General features: G+C 41.7%; 1 protein-coding gene across 6 annotated transcripts in view; it reads right to left on the bottom strand.

The window, feature by feature from the left end:
• The window catches only part of CCNT2 (cyclin T2), a 43,872-nt gene extending 35,574 nt beyond the window's left edge, over nucleotides 1-8,298 (bottom strand). For 4 of the 6 annotated variants that reach the window (XR_012001502.1, XR_003237507.2, XM_026015582.2 and 1 more), the window contains exons 1-2: nucleotides 8,083-8,298; nucleotides 7,146-7,227 (exon numbers count right to left, since the gene is read on the bottom strand). Coding sequence is in view for 4 of the 6 variants with exons in the window: in XM_026015582.2 (XP_025871367.1) it covers nucleotides 7,146-7,227; nucleotides 8,083-8,240 (240 nt within the window). In the remaining 2 variants the exon portion in view is untranslated. Of the gene's footprint in view, nucleotides 1-5,258; nucleotides 5,286-7,145; nucleotides 7,228-8,082 lie in introns of all 6 variants that reach the window. The other 2 variants (XM_026015581.2, XM_026015583.2) reach the window with 1 other exon arrangement.
• Between the last annotated feature and the right edge of the window lie 4,704 nt (nucleotides 8,299-13,002).

Raw genomic sequence — 13,002 nt, 5'->3', positions numbered from 1 at the left:
ATGATATACTGTAGTAAAATTACTGGATTATAAAGGAAAAAAAAAAAGTCCTTTGGCCCTAAGAAAACTAGATCACTACTAGCAGTAGTGCTTTATGCCAGGAAAAAAAGGTGTTATATATTTAAGATACCTAAAAAAAGAGTGTGAGCCAAGAATTTTATACACAGCAAAACTGACCTTGAGTATAAAGGTCACAAATAAACTATTATCAACATGCAAAGATTCAGAGAATATTTTCATGATCTTCAAGAGAACTTCAATCAAAATAACTAGAGACTTCAACAGAAGCACTGGTAGTGAACAAAAATAGTTACTTGTAGAACTAAGATTAAGGATTAAAAGGGAGTTTTTTTTCAAATTTTTATTTATTTATGATAGTCACACAGAAAGAGAGAAAGAGAGAGAGAAAGAGAGAAAGAGAGAGGCAGAGACATAGGCAGAGGGAGAAGCAGGCTCCATGCACCGGGAGCCGACGTGGGATTCAATCCCGGGTCTCCAGGATTGCGCCCTGGGCCAAAGGGAGGCGCGCTAAATCGCTGCGCCACCCAGGGATCCCAAAAGGGAGTGTTTTGAGATAGTTATTTAAGATAACTTAGCCGGTCCGACTTTAAAAACCAGGGGTGTGGGGCATCTGGGTGGCTCAGTGATTGAGTCTGCCTTTGGCTCAGGTTGTGATCCCGGGGTCCTGGGACTGAGCCCCTCATCAGGCTCCCTGTGGATGTCTCTCTCTGCCTATGTCTCTGCCTCTCTCTCTGTGTCTCTCATGAATAAACGAATAAAATCTTTAAAAAATAAATAAAAAATGAAAAACTAGGGGTGAAAGGAGATAGCAAAACAAAAACATTTTATTGTTCTCAGTAATTATACTGGTAGTGATAGTACTGCTCTTCTAAGACTGGTGTAATGTGGGGTTAAGTTAATGAGTGACGATGGGTAAATTCTCTAATCCCACATTCTTAAGAGCTACAATTTTGGTGTGAAAGGTTATAGGAATGCACCACAGTAGAGGTTAAGTAAAAAATGCTGTTGCTATCCTGAATCAGCGAACTATTCAAATATTTAAAGTATACATTAAAAAAAATCTGGTTGGGACGCCTGGGTGGCTCAGTGATTGAACATCTGCCTTTGGCTCAGGGTGTGATCATGGAGTCTCAGGATCGAGTCCTGGGCTTCCTGCATGGAGCCTGCTTCTCCCTCTGCCTCTTTGTCTCTGCCTTTCTCTCTCTCTCTCTCTCTCTCTCTGTCTCTCATGAATAAATAAATAAGTAAAATCTTTAAAAAAAAATCTGGCTAATATATACTTCATATCACACATTTAACATGTAAATGAATAATAAACATTGAATATATCCTGTACATAGTAAATATATATTTGCCATACTATATATTTTCGCACTGTTCATTGCGGATGCCTAGAAATAAGACCAACAAAGTAACAACGCGTATCTCTAGTGTCTAGCTCATGTTTTTGAAATACCAATTCCTACTAAAAGAAAGTTTTCTTAAATGGCCATTCCAGGTGTGGAGAAGAGAACTTAGAAAGATGAGCCTGGAACACCTTGCTGTAACAGATAGTGAGGAAGCTATTCAAGATTATTGGGGTACAGTTACTGTATAGTCTGGCAATTCTACTCCTGCATCCAAGAGAAAAACCAAAACAAATGCCCACTCAGAAACTTACAAATAAATGTTCACAGGAGCAGTATAATAGCCAAAAAGTAGAAACAACTCAAATGGCCATCAACTGATGAATGAATATATAAAGTGTGGTATAACGGTAGTCCACAAGAAAAATATACTGATATAAGCTATAGCAGATAAATGTTAGCAACATTATGCAGTAAAGAGGTCAGTCACAAAGTACCATATATTGTATGATTCCACTTACAGGAAACGTCCAGAATAGGGTGGGGGGAAGAATGGGAGGAGATGGCCAAAGGGCGTAGGGATTCTTCCTAGGGTAATGAAAATTTCTAAAATTGACACACAACTTTGTGAATACACTTAAAAAACCCCACTACACTGCATACTTTCAACAGATGAAATGTATATGAATATTTCAACAAAGGTGGTAAATGTAGGGTGAGAATCATGTATTCATCCTGCCTTTCTCCTATGAGATACAACCCGGTATCTAAGTGTAGATGAATCACAGTGTTGCATTATAAAAATATTCCAATTAATAAGTGAAGGAATGATAGAGTACCACAACGAAGGAAAGGGATCTAGGCATTGAATATCAAATAACAGGTACTAACATCATACAGCGACAAGACATCATGTGTCTAATTAGGTGTCTCACACCTGTAGTCTTGCCAAAGGGATCTAACCTGAGTCTGATGAAATTTCTAGATCCAACTGGCAATTTGCAGGGAATTCAAGAACAAAAGAACATGATAAACTGCAACATTAGTAGACAATCAGCAATGTCCTTGGTTCCTCAACAGATAAAACGTAAGTGTAAGAAAGGGTTGGAGGAATAACTTGTATATTGAGAGACATAAAAGACTAGCCAAATTTTTATTAACGGGCAAAACTAAACTGTGGCACGTAGGAATGCGGGATTGGGTGGTACAACTACACAGAAACCGAAGAAACGGATTACTATAAAAAGGACATAGGTTGTTTTGTGAGGGAGGAAAGGGGCTGACCCAAGGATGGGGCACATGGTAAAGTTCTCTTTCTTGAGTCGTGGTTGGTTACAAGGTTTGCCTTATAATAACTCACTAAGTTATATACTTGGTGGTTTTATGTTTGTGTTGTATTTTACAATGACCGCCCCTTCACTTCATAAATGTACAGTTATGCTCTAGCAATAAAAGACACCAAATAGATGGACTGCAATAGGATGTGAACAGGACCCAGAGAATAAGAGAGAGAGAAATTTAGAAGTCAAAGAGTGGAGTTATCTTGGGAATGTTTCATGAAGAGTTGAAACTGCACCTGTCTTAAAACCTGTCAGATCACTGTCACATGAAAAGCGATGAGACTGCACAATCTGGAAAAAGAGTGATGCACAATGCATAAATACTAAGACTGAGCTATGTCTAAAAGGGGAATTTGGAGCCCAATTCAAAAGAGGACTTCTAACAACTGTAAGCCAAACCAAAACAAACTTTTTTTTTTGTGCAGAAAAAGATATATACATATAGGCTTGCCAAAGCAAAAGTATTTCTGAAAAGGCACACAAAAACTGTTAACAGCACAGGTTCTAGGGCAGTGGGTTTACACATTCAAGTTGGAGGGAGATTGATGATATCCCTCTTTCAACCATTTTCATTTACCATATGCCTATATTAGTTACCAAAAATAAAACATTTAAAGCTTGTCTATGTGGAGAGAATGTGTATGTGGAGAAAAATGTACAAGGATTTACTCAACAGACCTGTGAACAATAAGATCTGATCCATCGTATTGACAAAGAGCTGCTACACTATCTACTTTAGGTGAAGTAATGATGACACAACAGTGAGTAAAACCAAAAAAGAAACAAACAAAACCCTGTCCTTACATCGTTTACGTTCTAGTCTGAATGTTGTTTTGGGGGACATTTTTACATTTAACTTCATTTACATTACTACATTTGAAAGAAATTTAGGGCTTACACAATAAAAATATAAACAAAATCCTTTAGCTAACCAATGTTTTTCACAAGAGGCAATCATGTATGACAATTTTAGCATAAATAAGCACAATTAGTGTAAACTGGATAAAATCTACTTTTAAAAAAGTCTTGAATAAATTTCTTTTGCAAAGACTATTCTTAATAATTATATTGGTAGATGCCATATTATCAAAGAACTGGGGATCCCTGGGTGGCTCAGCAGTTTGGTGCCTGCCTTCGGCCCAGGGCCTGATCCTGAAGACCCGGGATCGAGTCCCACGTCGGGCTCCCTACATGGAGCCTGCTTCTTCTCCCTCTGCCTGTGTCTCTGCCTCTCTCTCTGTGTCTTTCATGAATACATAAATAAAATCTTAAAAAAAAAAAAAAAAAAAGAACAGAGACTATAGGCATTTCTGTAGATAGATACAAGAACAGCTTTCCTCATTTAAGTCTTTCTAGGGGAAGAAAGGAATGCGAATTTTCAAAAGACATCTACTAGCCAATAGTCAAGTCAAATGAGAAAGAGTACAGAGACTGTAAGCAAAAAGTGGTAATCAAATTTTAGTCCAAGCAAAAATACAAGTTTGGTTATGTACAGTAGCTGACTAATAATTGTAACTTAGATGTATAAAACAAAATGTAAATATGACTTAGATGATGCATTCTTAAAATTATAGTCATTCCTTAAAATCAGTCCTAAATATTGTCCTTAACTGTGTACTCTTGGAACCTTAGCATAAATACAATATATTAAATAAGAACTACAATACATTTAGATCTGGAATATTCTTATACAGCTGCCGCTCAAAAAGAGGCAATGGGACTAAGGAAACTTAAGAGAAGATTAAAATGACCATGTGATTTTGAGAAGTGCTATGAGAATAGACCGTGACCACCAAAACCAGAAAACAGTATGCTCTTTACAACCTGATCTTAAGAGAATTCATTAGAATTGGAATTAATATAAGAAAAAAATGCATCATGAACTTGACTAACCAAATTAATGAACAGAGTTTCTAAGAGAAACTGGGTCAATATTTATTCTAAGACTGACACTAAAGAGGACGTCTTCCCACAGTATATAACTTGGGGAGGCATTGTTGGCACCAGGGCTTTTATTCTTTACTAGATTTATCTGGAGTTTGATGCTGCAAGGCCATTCTTTAATTACTAACCCCAATTACATAAACCTCACTGCATCCAGTGAGCAAAGGGTAGACTTATCTCGGTTTATATAAAAGTCATTTACTGCTGATAGTGATCCAACCCTCCAAGAGATAATCACAGTAAAACTCAACGATAAAAGACTGTTTCTGGGTTACCAACACATCTTGACACTGATTTTATTCTTAAACAGTAGCACTTAAATTTCAGGAGGTATTTTACTTTTAATCAACGTGGGAAAATATAATGAACCCACATAAACATTAAACATTTTAATATAATTACGCATGGCATTTATTATAAAGCTAGATATAGTTTCTTATTAGCATCTTAAAATTTAAGCTTGTTAGGGTTTAATTTGCTGAATGGTGTTCAGTTTACTTTGTGGTAAAATACATGCTCTTTGTAGTTTACTATGACATTCCATTATAAACCTACAAGAAAAATTTTCCCAATGATGTGGGGAAGTATGAATTTAAAAGTGACTCACATTCAATTTGAGACCACCCCCTTCACCCTAAAAGAATAGGGAAAAAAAAAAAGATAAAAGAGTGAGGCTGTGCAATTGATGCAAGTGCACCAATACAAATATTAAAACCACTTTTGATAAAATAGCAAAGGAAAAAGACAACAGTTAGATATGAAGGGTGCAATGTTACTTTTTCAAATAGAAATTAACATCAGCTTTCAATTATCCTGTTAGTAACACTTTAATGTAAAATGCTGAAGTTTACCTTCGTACATTTTTAAGACATTAAACGGGGTTATAAAAATACTTTGGTTTTTTATTGAATGATGGCATTTAATTAGTGAAAGAATGCAAGTGACCTGGACTTCACTAGTCAATTTAAAGTTAAAGCTGTGAATTTTGGCTATAAGCAAGATCTGTTTTAAAGCACACCACCTAGGCCATAGAGACAAATTATGAAAGAGGGAGGGTTCAAAAAGAGAAGTATAGTCTTGTGATGAGATCATTTACTGGAGGTAGAAAAGTAAGCCTGTTTGAGCAGATGGGACATCTGTAGCCACATCAAAATTCTCCAGAACTATCTTGACTTGTGATTTCTACCAGCATTATCCAAGGCTACTTAAGGAAAGTCACATTTATATTAGTATTGGTTAGTTTACAACTGCCTTTGGAGCCAATTTATATAAAAATATATTTCTCTCAATCTAAATATTATTGTCAAAGGGGCTTCCTCTCTCTTCCATAACACTATCACTGACCTTCTAAGTGCGCAAGAAATAACTAGGAAAATGGAAACGGAACAAGAATCCTGTAGCTTTAAATGAGAAAGAGAAGAAAAGGAGGCTGCAGGAAACCAAAACATCTTATGATCAGAAGAGATTAAAATAGGAATCAATCTAAGCTACGAAGCTGGTCCTTCCAATTAGAAAAAAATATTTTAAGGACCTTTTCAAAGACTGTTTTCTTAGCAAAAAGGTCCTAATGACCATCTACAAATAGCATAAAGTCTTCCTTCCACGGTCCATTTTTTCTTTCTACACACACCTTTCAGAATAGCATTCTAAAAACAGCTGTGATAAAAAAAGAGCAAAAAATATAGCGACAATTACAACAGACTTAAATGTTTCTATATGGGCAATTTTCTGTTAACAGATGCAACAAGGTATGTATGTTACTCTGAGAAGCACAGACACCAAACTCATACCTTTCACAACGTAAAATAAAAAATTCAACTAAATGGTATTAACTCAATTCTTCCAGATTTACAAGTTACGTTCTTTAGTCTTGGAGGATAAGTTTTACTTCAAAACTGATTACACACGTGCACACCTCTTAAACTGTATGTCTGAAGTAATAACTTTATGTCTGAGTCACCAAAAAATAGAAGCAGACAACTAATGCTGTGATAAATAGGAACGCTGACACCTTGAGAAACTGTTAGCAAACGAGGTATTTCTGCTAGACATTTAACTTTCAAAGGGTCATTTAAAAACAATGTTACAATTAAGCCCAATTCACAGTATTTGAAACAGAGGAGTCCAACGCATTTAACATGTACAACAGAATAACTAGGCCAAAATACAATGTCCGTTACTATCTGAACTTACTCAAAAGCATAAAATTTAAACGAATACCGATTAACAGCTCTTTGAGTAAATAAACGTTTATTATCTTTTATTAGCTCAAAAACCTGGCAAAGCCTCACACAGTGCCCCGCAGCTTGTCATCATTAAAAAAACAAACCAGAAATATTTTGCATTTCAAGCAAAATGCTTTTCACGCGGTTTACCTCCACTACTAATTTGGAGCACTAAATCCAACAGTAAAACCCACGACCAACTTTTCTGTGCGTATCCGTTTACCTCAACACTTGGCTATGGTAAACACAAACAATAAAAGGGTACTTACATTTCTATTGAATTTGGTGAAAGAATGGTGCATATAGAACCTGTGCATATAAACAATCGCAGTGTTTATTGTAAGCTGAGAGCTGGAACGTAACATTTAGGAAACATCCGAGAAAAAAAAAAAAAACCAAGATCCCATTTCCGAAAACGATTCTGATGGAAAATTCCCGATCTACGGTGTTTTTCCAACGCTTACCCTTCGCTCCGAACCAACCCCAACACTATATACACAAAAAACAAAACCCCGCGAGGGGGGAGGGGGGAGGGGGGAGGGGGGGTGGGGATGGTGGTGGGGGTGGTAGGCTCGACGCCAACAGCAACACTCAGCGCTGAGCCTTTCACTCCAATATTGCTATTAAGCAAGCCCAGGAAGGACTTCTCAATGGCTGTGACTGAGGAAACTCCACATCAGACAGTTGAAACGCGCGCGCGCACAGAACCACGCCGAGAACATAAAGACCTCCAGGGAGCTACCTCCTAGGGGTACGAGACCCGCCATCACACCGGCGCGGCGAGGCGCGGCCGCGGAGGACGCTCGAGCCCCGCGGCCCGCCTGCCCTCCTGCCTCTCCACCCCTCCTCCTCCGACCACGGGCGGCCACCCCTTCCCTGCGAGGATCCCCGAGACTCCGCTCGGCCGCCGCGCCGCGCCGCTCCCCTCCCCCGCCGCCGCCACGCGCGGCCCCAAACAGATTACACAACGCCGCCTCCCGGCCCGCGTTCCCGGGCTGCTCTCCTCGCCTCCTTCCCCGGCCGCCTGCGGCCTCCCGAGCCCGGGCCCGAGCCCGAGCCCGCCTTTCCCCCACGGCGAGCCCGGGGCCCTGCAGAGCGGGGCCGAGGCGGTGGCGCCATGTTCGCGGGGCGGCAGGCCCGGCAGCCGGCGAACAGCGAGGGGGAACAGGGCGTGAGCGGCGGAGGCCCGGGAACAGGAAAGGATACACATTGAGACGCTGTCCCATGTCCTGGATGAGGTTGGCCGCCTGCTGGCGGTACGAGAGCTCCTTATCCGCCTCCACTCCGCAGCGGCGGCTCGGCGTGTTCTCCAGCTGTTCCCGAGTAAAGAACCAGCGAGAAGAAGCTCCACGGCCCGACGCCATGACACTTCCTCCTCCGCCCGCTCCCTCGCCCGCCCCCCTCCCCTCCCGGCTCGCGGACTCCCCGCCAAGGCCGCGCGACCCCGCCCCACTCCGCTCGCCGTAGGCCACGCGCCGCCCCTTTTCGCCCCCGGCGCGGCCCGTGCGCGTGCGCGGGGGGCCGCCCTACCGCCTCGCCCTCGTCTTTTGCTTTCTTTTTCCTGTCCCCGGCCTCGCTCTCACGCTCGGGACCACAATGCCCCGCGCCGCCTGTCATTCGGAGGCGCCCGAAGGTGGGGGTCGGCCGGGAAGGAAGAGGTCGGCGCGGTGCATGCCGGGCGCAGGGCTGGTGGGGCGACGCGGGGGGAGGCGAGCGGCGCGGGGGCCGGCGGGAGGTCGCGGCGGGAGGCGGGCGGCGCTGGGAGGGCGGCGGAGCCCTTCCCTCGCTCCCGCGCTCGGCGCGCCTTCCATTTTCCTGCGGCCTGAGCCCGCGCGCTCGGAGGCCTTGCGGGAGCGGTCGGCGACGGGAAGCCTGTGCCCGACGGCGGCTCCGGGAAGGATTCACCTGGAAGAGGCAGGACAGGCGGCGCCCCACGTTCGCGTTGGATTTGAGGGCTCCCCCCCCCCCGCCCCCGCCTTCGTTTTGTTCGAAGCCCGCAGCCTCTCGCTCAGGCTCTGGGGCTTTTTGTGGAGGTTTCTGGCCAGAGGTGATCAAGGGCGAGGAGCTGGATTTTGGAACTGGGTTTCGAGGGCTGGATGCGCAGTGTCTTCAAACGGCGCCGTGAACTCGACACGACGTTAAGGAGAAACGGTACTAGGGGGACGGACTCATCGTGTTCAGTGTCTAGGCCTGCAGCGCCGCGCTCACCCGGGAGCGAACGCCCGGCCCGGCCCGGCCCGGCCCGGGAGCGAGGACCGCGGGGCTCCGCCAGCGCCCGACGGGCGTGAAGAAAATCTGCCTTTTAAGATTTTAACCGGGGCAGCCCGGGCGGCTCAGCGGATGAGCATCTGCCTTCGGCCCAGGACGTGACCCTGGAGACCCGGGATGGAGCCCCGCGTCGGGCTCCCTGCTTGGAGCCTGCTTCCCCCTCTGCCTGCCTCTGTCTCTCTCTCTCTCTCATGAATAAATAAGATCTTAGAATATAAAATTTTAACTTTGCCAAAGAATACGGGCCATACGGACAGACACGTTTCTAAAAGGCAATTGATAATGCTCTTATTTATTCATTCGCAGAGACCCAGATGGGGAAGCAGGCTCCACGCAGGGAGCCCGACGTGGGACTCCATCCCGGGTCTCCAGGATCACCGCCTGGGCCCAGGGCGGCGCTAAACCGCTGGGCCACCCAATTGATAATGCTTTTAAGTGAGTTCCTGAGTAGCGCTCCGGGCGTTTGACCTTGCTTTTGGGTTCCAGTGCCCAGCCTACTGCAGCGTCTTGTCTTTGCCTTCCCTCCCCCATTACAGATCCGATACACAGCTATTGATTTGGGTGCAGTAGGCATTGGGATAGTTGTCCGCGTAACTTTAATTCCTACGTACCTTGCTTCCCATCTGTCCCTGCTTAGAGAACTAACAGGATAGATAGATTCAAAGCAACATTTATAAGGTGCTTACCCCAACACTTATTTATTATTATTATTATTTTTATTTTTTTTGTAAGAGACTTTAGTTATTTATTCATGAAAGATACACAGAGAGAGGCAGGCCCCCATGGCATGGGGAGCCTGATGTGGACTGGATCCCGGCCCTGAGCCTCACCCGGAGGCAGAGGGTCAACTCCTGAGCCACCCAGGCGTCCTCCCAACACTCATTTATGATAAAAACTTTAAATCAACTAGGAATAGAAGAGAACTTACTCAACTTGAGAAAATTTGTGAAAACCCTCCAGTTAGCGACATACTTAATGTTAAGAAACTAGAAGCTTTCCTGCTAAGGCGAGGATATCCCCTCTCACAATAGTTTTCGAATCATACGTGGAAATCCAAGGTAATACAGTAAGGGAATAAAAAAATAAACAGGTTGGGGAGAAAAAAGAAAACCCTGAATTTGTTCAGGGATGACATTGTTTTTGTGCGATTTCTCAAAATAATAAAAAAAAAAATGTTGAGGGATACCTGGGTAACCAGGTTAAGTGGCCGGCTTTTGATACAGGCCCAGGTTTGATCTTGGGATTGTGTTTGAGCCCCACATTGGGTTCCATGCTGGACATGTGGAGCAGATGATTATGGTTAAGAACTTAAGATACAAAAAAAAAAAGAACTTAAGATACAAGGTTAATACACAGGAATCGTTTGCTTTCCTGTATACTAGCAACATACAATTGAAATCTGAAATTTAAAGCACAACATCATTTACAAAAAGTAATACTTAGGAAAGAATCTAAAATACATACAGGATCTATGTGTAGGAAACGACAAACTTTAAGGGAATTAACATACAGGGGATCCCTGGGTGGCTCGGCCGTTTAGCGCCTGCCTTCAGCTCAGAGCATGATCCTGGGGTCCCAGGAACGAGCTCCCTGCGTGGAGCCTGCTTTTCCTACTGCCTGTGTCTCTGCCTCTCTCTCTGTATGATGTGTCTCTTGTGAATAAATAAAATCTATTTTTTTTTAAAGAAATACAAATGGAAGAATATTCTGGCTTTATGGATTGGAAGACATTATCATTTGAAATCAGTTTTCCCCAACTTGATCTATAGATTCAGTGCAATCCCAAAGTTTTAGCCAGTTATTTTGTAAATATCAACAGATTGGTTGTAAAGTTTATATAGAAAGGCAAAAGACCCCCAAATAGCCAGCACAATCCAAAGAAGTTGGACTGACACTACCTGACCTCAAAGCTATGGTAATAAAGACAGCATATATTGGCAAAAAAATAGATCAATGGAACAGAATAGAGAGCCCAGAAATAGACCTACAAAAATAGTAGACTGATCTTTGGCAAAGGAGCAAAGGCAATTTAATTGAGAAAGGATAGTCTTTCCAACAAATGATGCTAGAACAACTGGGTATCTATATGCAAAAAAAAAAAAAAAAAAAAAAAAATCTTGACACAGACCTCACACCATTTACAAAAATTAGCTATAAATGGATCATATCCCTAAATGTAAAATGCAAAACTATATATAAAGCTTCTAGAAAATGGCACAGGAGAAAATCTAGGTGACCTTTTGTTCGCAATTGTTTTTACATACAACACCAAAAGCCTGATCCTTGAAAGAAAAGATGAAGATGGATTTCATTAAAATCAAAGAACTTTTTGCTCTCTGAACGACATGGTGAAGAGTAAAATACAAGAAGGAAATCTTTGCAAAACATATCTGATAAAGGACTTGTATCCAAAATATAAAGTAACTCTTAAAATTCAACAGAAAGAAAACATCCCAGTTTCTAAAATTTGAAGCAAAATGAACATACAATCTTATATTAGTTTCAGGTGTAGAACATACAGATTCAACAATTCTATACATTACTCTATGCTTACCATAATAAGTGTAGTTATGTTACCATACATTATTGTAATATTACTCACTATATTCCCTATACTATACTTTTCATCTCAGTGACTTATAACTGAAAGTTTGTATCTCTGTTTTAAAAAAGATTTTGAGAGAGTGAGAGAGAGTACATAAGCAGTGGGGAGAGGGAGACGCAGGCTCCCTGCTGAGCAGATAGCCCAACATGGGTCTAGATCTCAGGATCATGACCCTAACCAAAGGTGGACACTTAACCACCTGAGACACCATGCACCCCAGAAAGTTTGTATCTCTTAATTTCCTATATATATATATTCCTTATCCAACCTCTCCTCTGGCAACCACCAGTTTGTTCTATGTATTTAAGAGCCTGTTTTGTTTTTATTTTTTTATTCCACATATAAGTAAAATACAGTATTTGTCTTTCTCAGTCTACTTCACTTAGCATAATGCCCTTATATACATCTATGTTTTGCAAATGGCAAGATCTCACTCTTTTTTTATGGCTGAGTAATATTCCAGTGTGTGTATGTGTGTGTGTGTGTGTGTGTGTGTGTGTGTGTGTGTGACATCTTTATCCGTTCATCTATCAATCAGTGAACACTTGGGCTGCTTCTGTATCCTGGCTATTGTAAATAATGCTGTAGTTAACATAAGAGTGCATATATCTTTTTGAATTAGCATTTTCGTTTTCTTTGGGTAAATACCCAGTAGTGGGGTTACTAGATAATGTGGAATTTTAATTTTTAACTTTTTGAAGAACCACCATACCATTTTCCACAGTGGCTGCAGCAGTTTATATTCCCGCCAATACTGCATAAGGGTTCCTTTTTCTCCACATCCTTACCAACACTTGTTATTTCTTGTGTTTTTTATTTTAGCCATTCTGACAGGTATGAGGTGATGTCTCATTGTGGTTTTGATTTACATTTCTTTGATGATGAGTGATGTTGAACATCTTTTCATGTGTGTATCTGTTGGTCATCTGTATTTCTTCTTTGGAAAAATGTCTATGTCCTCTGTACATTTTTAATTGGATGATTATAATGATTATTATTTTTGATGTTGAATTGTATAAATTCTTTATATATTTTGAATTTTGACCCCTTATGGGATATGCCATTTTCAAGTATCTTCTTTCATTCAGTAGGTTGCCATTTTGTTGTTTTGTTGATGGTTTCCTTCAACATGCAAAAGCTTTTTATTTTCATGTAGACCCAGTAGTTTATTTTTGGTTTTGTTTCTTTTGCCTGAGAAGACATATCTAGAAAGATGTTGGTAAGGTCAATGTCCAAGAGATTACTGCCTATGT

This window comes from Vulpes vulpes, chromosome 5, assembly GCF_048418805.1.
Source record: "Vulpes vulpes isolate BD-2025 chromosome 5, VulVul3, whole genome shotgun sequence".
NCBI classification, from domain to species: Eukaryota; Metazoa; Chordata; class Mammalia; order Carnivora; family Canidae; genus Vulpes; species Vulpes vulpes.
This window is presented reverse-complemented; position numbering and strand designations above follow the sequence as displayed.